This window comes from Schistocerca cancellata, chromosome 5, assembly GCF_023864275.1.
Source record: "Schistocerca cancellata isolate TAMUIC-IGC-003103 chromosome 5, iqSchCanc2.1, whole genome shotgun sequence".
NCBI classification, from domain to species: domain Eukaryota; kingdom Metazoa; phylum Arthropoda; class Insecta; order Orthoptera; family Acrididae; genus Schistocerca; species Schistocerca cancellata.
The window spans coordinates 316,885,917-316,901,018 of NC_064630.1; the positions used below are offsets into that span (position 1 = coordinate 316,885,917).

The 15,102-nt window shown below is 42.2% G+C and overlaps 1 protein-coding gene across 9 annotated transcripts in view; it reads left to right on the plus strand.

Annotated features, from left to right (window-relative positions):
• Positions 1-15,102, plus strand: part of LOC126188003 (nucleobindin-2) — a 99,680-nt gene that overhangs the window by 49,417 nt on the left and 35,161 nt on the right. For all 9 annotated transcript variants that reach the window (XM_049929414.1, XM_049929417.1, XM_049929420.1 and 6 more), the window contains exon 6: positions 6,622-6,724. In XM_049929414.1, coding sequence (XP_049785371.1) covers positions 6,622-6,724 — 103 coding nt within the window. The remainder of the gene's footprint in view (positions 1-6,621; positions 6,725-15,102) is intronic.

A 15,102-nucleotide genomic window follows, 5' to 3' on the forward strand; every position in this document is an offset into this window, starting at 1 on the left:
TCCATTTGTTCCGTTTACACTCCATCGTCTTCTGCCGTTACCAGGGCAGACATGATGCAACTTATTGCTCAGCTACCTGCACCATTTTTGTTAACTGGAGACTTCAATGCCCACCATCCCCTTTGGGGCTCTCCAGCATCCTGCCCGAGGGGCTCCCTGTTAGCAGACCTTTTCAACTAGCTCAATCTTGTCTGCCTCAATACTGGCGCCCCTACTTTTCTTTCGGACACATCTCACACCTATTCCCATTTAGACCTCTCTATATGTACTCCCCAACTTGCACGCCGGTTTGAGTGGTATGCACTTTCTGATACATATTCGAGCGACCACTTCCCGTGTGTTATCCATCTCCTGCAGCATACCCCCTCTCTGTGCTCATCTAGTTGGACCATCTCCAAAGCAGACTGGGGGCTCTTCTCTTCCAGGGCGACCTTCCAGGATCACACCTTCACAAGCTGCGATTGTCAGGTCGCACACCTCACGGAAGTCATTCTCACTGCTGCTGAATATTCCATCCCTCACCCTCCTTCTTCTCCACGTCGCGTACCGGTCCCCTGGTGGACCGCAGCATGTAGAGACGCTTTACGTGCTCGTCGACGTGCTTTACGCACTTTTAAACGCCACCCTACAGTGGCGAATTGTATCAGTTATAAACGATTACGTGCACAGTGTCGTCGTATTATTACAGAAAGCAAGAAAGCCAGCTGGGCTGCTTTCACAAGCACCTTCAACAGTTTTACTCCTTCTTCTGTTGTCTGGGGTAGCCTGCGCCGGCTATCTGGCACTAAGATCCACTCACCAGTTTCTGGCTTGAAGGTCGCGAATGACGTCCTTGTGGCCCCTGAGGCTGTCTCCAATGCCTTCGGCCGCTTTTTCGCAGAGGTTTTGAGCTCCGCTCATTACCACCCTGCCTTCCTCCCCCGCAAACAGGCAGAGGAGGCTAGACCACCTAACTTCCGCTCCTCGAATCGCGAAAGTTATAATGCCCCATTCACCATGCGGGAACTCGAAAACACCCTTGACCGATCACGGTCCTCCGCTCCAGGGCCTGATTCTATTCATATTCAGATGCTGAAGAACCTTTCTCCTGCGGGTAAAGGTTTTCTTCTTCGTACTTACAATCGCATCTGGATTGAGGGACATGTTCCCGCATGCTGGTGCGAGTCTATTGTTGTCCCGATTCCTAAGCCGGGGAAGGACAAGCACTTGCCTTCCAGTTATCGACCCATCTCGCTTACCAGCTGTGTCTGTAAAGTGATGGAGCGAATGGTTAACTCTCTATTGGTTTGGCTGCTCGAGTCTCGACGCCTACTTACCAATGCACAATGTGGATTTCGTAGGCGCCGTTCTGCTGTTGATCATCTGGTTACCTTGTCGACCTTCATCATGAATAACTTCTTGCGGAAGCGCTCGACCACGGCTGTGTTCTTTGATTTGGAGAAGGCTTACGACAGCTGTTGGAGGGCGGGCATTCTCCGCACCATGCATACATGGGGCCTTCGCGGTCGCCTCCCTCTTTTTATTCGTTCCTTTTTAATGGATCGACAGTTCAGGGTACGTGTGGGTTCTGTCCTGTCAGACACCTTTCGCCAGGAGAATGGGGTGCCACAGGGCTCAGTTTTGAGCGTCGCTCTCTTCGCCATAGCGATCAATCCAATAATGGATTGCCTCCCAGCTGATGTCTCAGGCTCCCTTTTCGTGGACGATTTTACCATCTATTGCAGCGCGCAGCGTACGTGTTTCCTGGAGCGCTGTCTTCAGCGTTCTCTTGACCGTCTTTACTCCTGGAGTGTCGCCAGTGGCTTCTGTTTTTCTGCCGAGAAGACGGTCTGTATTAACTTCTGGCGCTACAAAGAGTTTCTCCCACCGTCCTTACGACTCGGTCCCGTTGCTCTCCCATTCGTGGAGACAACAAAATTTTTAGGTCTTACATTTGACAGGAAACTTAGTTGGTCTCCACATGTGTCATATTTGGCTGCCCGTTGTACCCGTTCTATAAATGTCCTCCGTGTTCTCAGTGGTATGTCGTGGGGAGCAGATCGAACCGTCCTACTTCGCCTATATCGGTCGATCGTCCGCTCCAAGCTGGATTATGGGAGCTTCGTATACTCCTCTGCACGGCCATCCATCTTACGCCGCCTCAACTCCATACAACATCGGGGTTTACGACTTGCGATCGGCACGTTTTACACTAGTCCCGTCGAGAGTCTTCATGCTGACGCTGGTGAGTTGCCACTCACCTACCGGCGCGATATCCTGCTTTGTCGGTATGCCTGTCGGCTACTGGCAATGCCTGACCACCCGTCTTATCGTTCCTTTTTTGATGACTCTCTCGACCGTCAATACGGGTTGTATGTCTCTGCCCTGCTACCCCCCCTTGGAGTTCGCTTTCGTCGCCTCCTTCAACACCTTAATTTTTCACTCCCTGCAACCTTTTGAGTGGGCGAGAGCCACACGCCACCTTGGCTCCAGGCTCAGGTTCGCGTCTACCTTGACCTCTGCTCGCTCCCGAAGGAGGTTACCCCCGGTTCAGTCTACCACTCCCGTTTTGTCGAACTTCATTCGAAGTTCATTAATATGACCTTCATTTATACAGATGGCTCTAAGACCAATGACGGGGTCCGGTGTTCTTTTATTGTCGGGGCACAAAGTTTCAAATACCGGCTCCATGGCCATTGTTCGGTCTTCACAGCTGAGCTCTTTGCCCTCTACCAGGCTGTTCTTTACATCTGCCGCCACCGACATTCTGCATATGTCATCTGCTCCGATTCCCTGAGTGCTATCCAGAGCCTCAGTGATCCGTACCCGGTTCACCCTTTCGTGCACCGGATCCAACGCTCTCTTCAGCAGCTGGTGGACGTCGGTTCTCCGGTTAGCTTTATGTGGGTTCCTGGCCATGTCGGTACCCCTGGGAACAAAGCTGCAGATGCCGCGGCCAAGGCTGCGGTCCTCCAGCCTCGGACAGCTTCTTGTTGTGTCCCTTCGTCAGATTTTAGCAGGGTCATTTGTCGGCGCATTTTATCGCTGTGGCATGCCGATTGGGCTGCACTTACAGACAACAAGCTTCGGGCCTTGAAACCTCTTCCCGTGGCTTGGACGTCCTCCTCACGCCCTTCTCGGTGGGAGGAGGTAGTTTTGGCCCGGTTACGAATTGGACACTGCCGGTTCAGCCATCGCCATCTGCTGACGGCTGCGCCGGCACCGTTCTGTCCATGTGGGCAATTGCTGACGGTCTGCCACATTTTAACGTCCTGTCCGGATTTTAACGCACTGCGTCTTGATCTTGGCCTGCCATGTACTCTAGAAGCCCTTTTAGCGGATGACGCACGAGCAGCTGCTCGCGTTCTTCATTTTATCAATTTGACAACCCTCTCTAAGGACATTTGATTATGCTGTTTTCCTTTTTCTTTAATCCTATGCCTCAGTCTGTCTTTTATCGTGTTTTCCGTTTCGTTGCTGTTTTAAACTTGTGACTCACGGTGCATTCCTAACATAGTCTGGGCGCTAATGACCGTTGAAGTTGTGCGCCCTAAAACCACAAAAAAAAAAAAAACACTTTTACTGCTACTTTTGTCTGTAGAGGCAGTCATCTTTGGTGTTTTATGATAATAGCGAATGAGGGAACAGTACTACTACTTTGTGAATTTCAACCAGGATATCAAAACAAGATCTAATAAGGTTAGCTCATATATTTTGAAATTCATGAACTACACATTAAAAATCAGGGATGGCAAAATTAATATCTTACACCAAGCTTGTAGTAAACATTGACTTCTTAGAAGGCCCAGAGTCATTTTAGATTTCATGAATTTTAGGAAATAAAATGATTCAAATGTAATCTTTAGGTAATTGTTTCATAATATCTTATACACACACTACAGTTTTAATATCCTGTCTACTGACAGGTTAACAAAAGGAAGTCCTGTGGCCACTTACTGAATTCTGTGATTGCTCCTCTTGGTCCACTTTCCATACACCCTATAGGGAGGAATAACTATTAGACCTAAGAAATCCCTCTTTGTAAGTAATTTAAATGGTGGGAAGCACACTGTGAATATGCTAGTTTCGAAAAGCACGTGGGCAAGTGTTAATGCCTGTAAGCTAGAGGTGACTGAGACAGGTGAGGTATGTAGTTCTCTATGCTGGCTGAATGGCATTGGGGAGTGATGACCTTTGCAATCCTCTCTAGAAAGTGAGACATGCATCATGGCTTCTGCTGAGGCCTGCCCTAAGGCAAGTACACTAATGCCAGCAGAGCCCTGGGCTTTACCAAGGTGCATCCACAGCATACTGAAGGTTCCTTTGACAAGGTAGTGTTAGTTTAGGAGATTTCCAATTGCCCTAGGACCACTGTAGATGGGTAGGTCTCAGTAGAGGCCAGGATGCATGCTCATTACAAGGGTTATTATGCCCAGTGGGTTTCAGACAGCAATAGCTGTGTATAGACGCTGTGAACTTCGGGTCCCCGCACTGCTGGTTGATCAGTATTGCCAGTTCTAAGGATGTTGTGGGGTTTTGCGTTAGGAAACTATATATATCTGTCCCACTCACCTTCAGTGTACAAGCAGTAATTGTTTTTCATGTGTGGTGGTATTTCCCACCATGTGACAATTGACAAAGAGAGCATTCTTAAAGGGGATTGTAATGTATGACAGGTGCTTGGATCTCCCCAAAAAAGACCTCCTTCAAGATGTAAGAGTAAACTTCAGATATACTTATGAAGTGGAGCAGTAGTAATTTTAGTAAGATATGATTGCAACGAGCAATGTAGGGTATGTATATGTCAGATTAAAATAATATGTGTTTAAACTTTCTTTGATTTCCTTTGTGGTTCCTAATGAAACAGGAGGTGAGAGATATGTCATTTGATCCCTCGGTTGGTCACCTAATTTTCAGCATAGATTGGTACATCGTTCTTGGTATGCAAATTGATAACTCCATTAAGATGGCAGACAAACTCGTTTTATGGACAGTTTGTCTTCCTGTGTGTGCAAGGGTAAAGTAGTCAAGAGAATTTTTGTCAGTTTGGAGTTTCAGGGAGTAATGCCTGATAATGCTTTTTTGTTTTCGCGAAATCATTCTTTCTCAGTGAGAAGCATAAATCATGTCATCAACATGTCATCTGGTCTCCGCATATGGCCATGTAACCTTCCCTAGATGCATGTGGCTGATTAATTCTGCTAGACCAATTAGTTAAGGGAAACAGGCAACATTATTATAAGACGCCAAAATGTTGAGACACTGTACCAGACATCTTATTCCTGATCAGAGATCAAATGATACTTGTAAGCACACCCATTCACCTTTCCAGTTGTTTGCCTAATCTTGCAGAAGTTGTTGAACAGTGTGTGAACACTGATCTTAACTTGCACTCTTTCTAGACAGAAGAGGTATCAAAAGAATGCCTCCACCCACTCGTTCAGATGTAATGAGAACTCTGGTTCATCTTTGCATGGGATACTTTCTGTGGTTTCTTTCTCCAGCATTAGAGCCTCCAGAATATGACCCATGTGGAATCACTGCTCCACATTACGTCTAAATAATATTTTGTATACTGATAAGACAGTATTAAATGGCTTGACTGTAGACTTCTCCTCAGTCTTAAGTGATGTTGGGTGAGTGTAGCATGAATTTCGACAACTTGTAAAGAATCAAGATTCATCCCTATATTGTTAGGGAGCAGATTTTGACATGCGTATTTTTGCTTTTATGTGGTTGTCAACCAGCCACATCTTTCTGAATTTTTTAATACAGATAATTTTTGTTTAGTTAAGTTTTATTTTATGTCAAGACTACTACAGTTATTATTGTCTAAGTATTTTGTTAATATGTTCAGTGTAATTTGTTAGACATTCTAGTATCCTTGCTATTAGGTTCACTGCTTCTCAGTGTTACTTTATTACTCGTGGTATATAGCCCCTGTGCCCTCGTCCCTCTTTTTTCCTCCAACTCCTGAAGTTTGCTTGTCTCATATTTCCCTCTAGCACCTTGTATAGTTCCTCAATCCCCCTTACAAAACCTAGTGCCAAGAGTGGTGTTAAAATGGGTAAGAAATACCAAATCCAGGAAGTATGGTGTTGGAAATTGTAGCCTGCAATGAGTATTTATTGAGAGAAAGCTGAATAGTTTAAAATACATCAGGATCAGCACCCAGCATATGTTGCCAGTCTTATGTCAGGGAGGTAGTCTTTCCAACAGGGTAGTGATTATGCATACAGTGTGACCTTCAGATTTAGTCCCAGTGAAGCACATGCGGGGCATGAGGAGATTGTGTTTTGAGTGGTCTTTTATTTTAGACAAAATGCTGTGAACATTTGTGGCAACAAACTGAAGTAATGAGAAACTCTTGATGATATGTATGATAATCTGCTCATGGATTTATATCCCTCTGAATCATTTATATCTTTTACCAACTGTATAATATTTATGTTGGACTATTGGTTTGGGGTCTCTTATTTTCCTCTTAGTGTACAATTGGATTCTTATTTTCTCTTATGCACCGATGGTCATTATTAGTATTACACAAGAACTAGTGCTGCGTTAGTGCTTCAAGAGATGAATTAATTTTTTACTTTCGTTAAGGTCCTGAAAGTAATCCTAACTATTTCCTTATTGTTACAGCTCCACCATCCTGGTAGCAAGCAACAGCTTGAAGAGGTATGGCAGAAACAGGATCATATGGACAATCAGGAATTTGACCCAAAAACATTCTTCTACCTTCATGGTATGCATTATTTTAAACAGTCAGAAAATTTTGGTTTTTTATGTTCAGTATGTATGGTACATCTTCTATTCCATGGATTCCCACATAGTAGTTTGCAACATAAAATCAAACCACTGTTAAAAAATTGGGTAAAATTTTCTGTTTTTTGGTATGCAGTAATATTGTGGCTCCTACAATAGGAATGCTCGAACCTTGTTTCCTGTTGTAACTGTTTTATTTGTCACACTGAGACTCATCCCCCCCCCCCCCCCCTCCACTGTAACCCGCTACTGCAGAACAATACTGCAACAATCAAACATGAATGAGAAACAAAAAACAAAAATAAAACATAAATTGCAAAGGAAATGTGCCACATACAACAACAAAACACAGTGCTCATACAAGAGTTTGCCAACAACAAAATTTGTCAAAGGCTTTAAATTGCCTCCTATGAGCATGACATCACAACTGTTTACATTGAATTTGTTTTAACAGTTAAGAGCAGTGTATGAGTAGTACCTTCTCCTGTTTCTGGCTACAGAAATGTGGCTGTTGGCTGTGTAAGCAGTTGCAGCAAGCAGCTAGAGGCAGTCGGGAAAAATTTTACTGCCGCGCCCAAGCTGCCAAGATTCACGCATGTGCAGCGGGCCCAGATCTATGAGGGAGGGACACCAGATTCATATTTTTGAGGAGAAAAAAAACCTTATTTCACAAAACGCCTAGCGTCCAGCACTCATTGGTCTATCGATTACTCATATGATTTTGATGTGTATCCCTGTTGGTTTTTGAACACACCCTGTAAGTTGATTTCTGAGTGAATCATAAGCAGCGTGGGGTGGCTGTGTGGTCTAAGCCGACTTGTCACAGTTCATGCGGCCCCCCCTGTCGGAGTTTCGAATCCTCCCTCGGGCATGGGTGTATGTGTTGCCCTTAGCGTAAGTTAAAGTTAGATTAAATAGTGTGTAAGCCTAGGGCCGATGACATCAGCAGTTTGGTCCCACGATAAAAAAAAAAAAAAATCCGTAAGTTGATTTTTGAATGCTTGCATAGTGTTCGTGATATATCTGTCAGGGGAATCCTCGTCTCATCTAGAAATAAACCTGCAGGCAAAAGGGAACCGGGCTATACAAGCTGAGTGGAGTGAAGCCGAATGAGTGAACACAAATCGCTGTCCGATTATGTTGTTGTCTGGGTTTGTGAATGATCAGTGTTGTTATAATTACTAGGGAAATCCATAGATTCAGACTTCCAGAGTGGAGGTGGCGCCACTATCTTAGTATTGCCTCGGTTCGGAAATGTCATAGATCTGAGGCTGATGTGCAGAGCAGTCTGAGTTATAGTGGGAAAGTGTGTGGTCTCCACGTGACCCGTGTTTACATTTAGTGATTTTGCTGTTTCCTCTTCGTTTACTGCTCTCACGTCAAATGAAAACAAAATGGATTTCTGTAGCCGGGTGCTATCAAGTGAATTAAAATACATTCACATAATTACGGAAGACTAATATACATTATTACTTTCAGATTTTATTTTATTTCCACTTTTCTGACAGCCATGGATTAATCGCCTTGTAGAACAATGAAATTATTTTTGTTGGTTTGCTAAAGAAATTTGGTTTTATTAATCTTTTACACTGAGGCAGTCAATGTGTTTGAAACAAAGTGTTTAGTTCCACACTATTGGCTAATTTCTACTGCTCGCTGCATTTCAAGTGCACGTTTTCATCTTCTAGCTAGTATAATAAAGAATCAAAAATGAATTAATGCAGTACTGGTACTCCAAGAAAAAATACATCCCGAAACCCACACTGAAAAGCTTAATATCAGGTCGAGGCCTACTTCATTGGGAATCTGGACATACGAATGTGCTCTTTAAGTATGCACTTTAAATGTGCCATTTTAGTATGTTTCACAAAATTTCGATGCTCTTGGAGTATCCTCTGATGTTTTTTCTTTTATGACGTAATGTAAGATCTTTTAATGTTTTACACGTACGAACATCCGGGATTCCTGCTTCATAGCAGCTGCCAAAGCATGGTGGCGCCTGTTATCTGGTGCTCTCTGACGGCTACTGAAACGAACCTATTTCTAACAGGTTGCGGGAAAATATTGCGAATGGTGGTTTGAAAAGTGTTACTATCAAAATAAATTTTGCTTTACACAAGTTGAACTATGTGCAAGTATGTATAATGAATTTCTTAAATCACAGACCGTTTGATGACGAACCATTTAGAAGTATTTCGAGCCCAGAAGATCAGACATTCATGTCATTATTATGAGCAAATTGATGTAGTGCTACGGGAAGCTCTCTCTCCTCTGTGGTAGTTAATTTATTTGTGGAAAACTTTGAGGACAAGTCACTGGACTCGGCTAAAAATTTTACTCGCACATTTGGGTGATGTATCTTAAAGTGTAACACACGAAAAAAATATAAACATTATATGTGAAAGCTTATCTTCTCTTGCAGCTTCTTAACCTTAGAGACCAATATTATATGTGAAAGCTTTGCTTTTCTTGTAGCAACACTATGTATCTTAATTTAAAACATTAACTTTTCCTGTTTGTGTATCCGTGCTACTTAACAGTGATGTTGCTATTAGATGACTACATCACATGTCCTGTGGTCTGAATGTCCGCTGTTTTTCCTGCTTGTGTATCCGTACTACTTAACAGTGATGTTTCTATTAGCAGACTACATCACGTGTCCCGTGGTCTGAATATTCGCTGTCATCGGCTGGCGGGATCACGTGACATAAGCTATGACTGGCTTACAAAAGCACATCGCAATCTCGATTACGATGGTTCAGAAAGTAACATGCAGTGTTTGTTGGAATTCGAATTTATACTTTTGTAATATGAAAATATGCAGCGTACATGTTGCTGCACATCAAAAATCTTTCCAAAAGGTGTTTTCTTCCCTGAGTTTAGTTTTCTAAAGTGCCAGGAAATTCCACGCCCATGTATAAAAACATAACCATTCAAAGGATTAATAAGTTTTACAATTCTGAGGGAAAATATACGGTCACTTAATAACACTGAAAAAGTGCGTTTTCATCTGGGAGAAAGTGTACTTTTAACCGGGAAATTTGGAATTTTTTTTTTTTTTTTTCCCCCCTTGTCCGCGTATGCACCCTGTTTTACATTTAGTCGTATTAACACTTAAAATATTTTACTCTCTGTGACCAACATGCTGCAACTGCGTCTTCACACACTTGAGTGCAGATGTTCAAGAGAGTGCTTGCAGGTTGTTCATAGCCTTTGTGTTTTAAATGTCATCCACTTCAGTGAGTGTACTCACACTGGGTATTGTTTTGTTGTTAGGCAAACTGACTCACCCTGTGGTTTTCCTTTGTTGGGATGATGGAGGATTGGAATTGTAGATAATTTTTCTGCTATTGCTGTGTAGGATGCTTTAATACAGTGTTTCTTAATCCTTCTGAGTGCCAGGACCTTTGTAATTACATTTTGAAAAGCTGGAGCCTTTAAAAACTAATTTTTGGGCAAAAACAACACTTATTATGATGTTTTAGCCTCCATACTCACCTAATGTCCAATAATAAAGAAAAAAAGTGTAACTGTGCTTCTAATTCTGTTTAGATTTTTGTATTACGTATAATGTGTTTCATGGACTCCCACAAATTATGCTTGGACACTTGTCAGTGTATAATTCGGTATTCAGCAGTTATTTCATTGTGAGTTACCAGTACTGACATGGCCAATTAGCAACTGGTTCCATCAGAATACAAAAGAAAAATGTAGTTATTTATCAGTAACCTTGAAAACTGCCAAGAGCATTTCACTTTATTGTACATGTCCTCAATCATGAACTTTGTTTAAAGTTTTCCTTGCAAGCTAAGTGACGTTTTAAGGAAAAGGTTCAAATCTGCCCATTTCCATCCTCTGGAATTGCTGTTCACAATTCTTGTGGAACATCTAATAACTACAACTGCTTGACAATAGACTACTATCCAAAAGTAGACTTCCAAAATTAATTTAGCAATAACTTTCAATAGGCGGATCACAAAATTGTATTGAACTTTAGAGAGAGGGTCTGAAAGAATGCATGTACAAGAAGAGTAATCAAACAGTGAGGGTCATCTCAACTCCGTTATGCCACTGAACTCAGTGGGCACATGGGACAGGCACTATAAATTCTTATCATTACTGCCACCCTTGAAACAGAGATACCCTTGCACTCTGTGACTGGTGTGCAGCCAGATTTCTCGATCTAATTTATTCCACCACTCTCTTTGTATTTTTTAATCTTTCATAAAATCGATTCAGTCAAAAAATACCTTGTCTGCCATCTTAGTATAAAAAATTTCCAATATCTTGAACATGGGCGTCAATTTTCATTTTCAAATTCTTTGTTTTTATGTCTACTCTCGACACCATAGCACAACCAATTTGTTTAATGCCCCTTGCTTTATGTGGCATGCATGCATGTTGTGTACATTACTTACTGACAGCTCCAATAGTTTGCCTAAAACATTACTGCCAGATTCACAGGGAATACTGTAAACAGTAGGAACTTTTGAGGTGTGAGCTATGTTTAACAGTAGGTTAATCATATCTTTTGTACTGCTTGAAACAATGGTCTTAATTTATGCATAAGAATTGTGGAGCTTATTCTGTTGATTACAACCTCACAGATATATTAATAGGTTGACCTCTTCCCAAAGTCATGAATTATTTCCTATTTGTTTCACAAGAATTTCTATGTCATACCTTTAAATCTGTAGCTGTATTCTTTGAATGTATCTCAAATGCTTAAGTTCAGACTGCAGCCACCCTTCTGGGATAGATTGCACCAACTTCTCTAGTTAAAGCTATTACTACCAGTAACTCGAAGGTCGGTTTAAACACCACAGTGCTTTACTAGATATGGTTGTATTGAAGGACTAGATATGGTTGTATTGAAGGAGGTACACCATTGCTTTTGCTGTCCTTTGAACGAAAGCTTAATGTTCATTCCAAACCACAGTGCAACTTGGTGGGAAGCGGCCTTTCCCAGAACACCACCAAAGCTGTCATACATGATGACATCTAACTGTGCAGCACACTGTGCAGTGATTTACGTAGATTGGTTCTTGTACGTTTAGTGGAAAATACACACCATCCAGGCATGTCTGCTCATGGTTTGTCACTGATTTACCAACACAATGCAGAAAGGTAGGCATAACCTTGTGAAATAGCCTGTGTCTGCTCACTTTTCAGTTTGCAGACAGTCTACACAAGCGACGCCAAATAGCAATTGCAAATACTTGTATATGTCAAAAGGTTATTGATTACCATGATTTTCTGAGCTGATTTATGTGATACATGACAGTTGCTAATATCTACCTACTAGGTTGATCTTGGAGGCACATTGGTTTTCCACAAGTTTTGACAGCAGTTTGAGTTGTTGTGTTGGGTACGAATCAGTTGTTGATTGGATATTAACTGTTGACTTAAAAGTTACTAGTGAAATTGAGGCTGCTGTTAGGCAAACAAATTACAAAAATCTGGGTAGCCCATTTGACTTGACATGAGGCCAGTAACATTATTAACTTGGAGTCAGTTGAGGTCATTGAGCAAATTACTCAAGAGATAACGGTACTAAATGAGTGTGCCAGAATTACGGTATTGTTATCCTCTATGCCATGCCCATCCCCAATCAGAGGGGATTCAGCAGTGTGGCAGTTCTCTGTTGACGAAGGTGTGGACAATTGTGGGGGAGCCCTGTCCTGTTGAATGAAAGTAGAATAGTCAACAGCAATTTTTGACAGCAACCATAACTGCATGTATACAGGTACACACATGTCACCGTCTGCTCAATGAAGAAAAAGGGGCCATGCACTTTTGTCTTGGATGTGACACAGAAGACACTCAGTTTTGGCGAATCCCTTTCCAGCTTCACACCCTTGGGACATGTAGCAATTTGTACTCCACATTGTGACGACTCACTTATCCTGACAGATTGAAAGTTGCCTTGCCACTGAATATCAATGTCAATGGTTGGGTTTGAAATGCAAATGTATCGCAAAGCATTCCACACTGTTTTTTGCAGAATGCCCTGAACAGCTTGCACAAACGGTTGATTTTTGTGGGCTGCACCCAAAGCTCTGTCTAATGCACTCCATGATTTCCTCTGAGACATGTGGTTGCCCCACACTTTTCCCATTACACAAACAACAAGTATCGCAAAACTGGCATAATCAACACAAAATGCTCTGGTAACCAGGCTGAGCTTTTCCATATTTGTGTATGAATGTAAACTGAACACCTGTAACACATTGTAATACATAAAAACACTTCTCCTGCATTGCCACCATCTTATAGAGTGCATCTTATAGGCCTTCCATTTAGTGTGCACGTGAGCCATGAGGCAAACCTTTTTAAAAGTGGCGAGTATGTGTATCTTTCCATGTATCATTCATCTTTGTATGTCGTTTACATGTCAATAAACAGTGCTTTGAAACCTAATGCATCATTTAGGCTAACCCTTTGCTTAAATTTATTGGTTTTAATATACAAAAAAAAAAAAAAAAAAATGCACAAATAGCTTTTCAGTAAAGAGCTGAGCATTAAACTGGTTACATAACAACTACAAACGTAAAGTCCATGAAGAATATATATTTAGTGTGAACACAAAACACACACTGTTTACCTTTGCTCTGACATCTGTATTGAATCAAATACATTGGTTAAGCTGTCAGCATACAGACTGTGCTTTTGAATGTTGAGCATGCTGAGATAGTGTGGGATAAGCACATTGGGGAGTCTTTCTGAATGTGCAGAACAAATTTAGCATAACATTCTGAATGTGCGTTTGTACAACCAGTGATATGGAAGAATGCCACATATATTACATGCTCACCATCTCTTCAGTAATGAGTCAAAAGATGCCATAGTGGCTTTCAGTTGAAGCCCATTGTATATAAGCAGTTTTTAGGCATCAGAAAATTGAAGATCTCTCAAAAACCCGTCATTAATTGTGTGCTTTGCTGTACTACACTGACGGAAAAAAATTGCAAGATCACAGGTTAATGTAAGTGCAAGGTCAGCCATTACAAATGTGAAATGTTGGTACATCAATAACTGATGTAACTGCCAGAATCTTGAATGCAAGCATGCAAATGTGTGTGCTTTGTGTTATACGGGTGTTGGTTGTCAGTTTTTGAGATGGAGGTCCATGGCTGTTGCACTTGGTCGATCAATACAGGGACAGTTAATGTTTGTGGAAGACGCTGAAGTTGTCGGGTGATGAAGTCTCATATGTGCTTGATTGGAGACAGATCTGGTGATAGAGCAAACCAAGACAACATGTCGACACTCAGTAGAGCATGTTGGATTGCTACAGCAGTGTGTTGGCGAGCATTATCTTGTTGAAAAACACTTCCTCCCCCCTCCCTTTTTCACTGGAATGCTGTTCACAAGTGGCAGCACAACATGTTGAAACAACATGTGGAGTACAGGTCTGCACTCATGGTGCATGGGATAACCACAAGAGTGGTGCTGCTGTCATAGAAAATCACACCCCAGGCCATAACTTCAGGTGTACTTCTAGTGTGTTTGGCATGCAGTCAGGTTGGTTGCAGTCCCTCAACTGGCCTCCTACTGACAAACACATGGCCATCACTGGCACCGAGGCAGAACCAGCTTTCATCAGAAAACACAATAGACATGCATCCTGCCCTCCAATCAGCTCTTCCTCCAATCAGCTCTTCCTCCAATCAGCTCTTGTTTGACACCAATGAAGTCACAAACAGTGGTGATATGGGATCAGTGGAATGTTCGGAACGGCACCTGGCTCAGATCTGTCCTTATAGCAAACTGATTTATAACAGATCATTGTGTCAGTGTGGTGCCGAATGCTGCTCAAATTGCTCCTGCAGATACAGTAGTACAATGCATCAGAGTCACATGCTGAACACAATGGTCTGCTCTTTTGGTCGTGCCACACGGCCACTTGGAGCCCCATCTTTTTGCAACTGTACATTCTCGTGACCACTGCTACCAGCAATCGTATAGTGGCTACATCCCTGCCGAGTCTTTCTGCAGCATCACAAAAGGAACATCCAGCTTCTCATAGCCCTATTACACAACCTCGTTCAAACACAGTGAGGTGTTGATAATAGTGTTATTGTCACCTTCAATTCATTCTTGACAAACATCAAGTCAACATGTTCAGTCTCAAAGGTAACTAGTGATTATGACCATTACAGAATGTATTTAAAGCAAACCTGAGCTGCATCCTCATAGTGAAGCTAGTAGTACCACTCTTATGTGCTTAACACAAGAGTTGAACAGGCATAATGCCTACCAACTTTCATTTATGTTGCACAACTCCTTCATGGTATTGTGAGTTTTTTCCATCTGTGTCAAATAATGGGAAAACATCACATTGGTGGCGAAAGAATT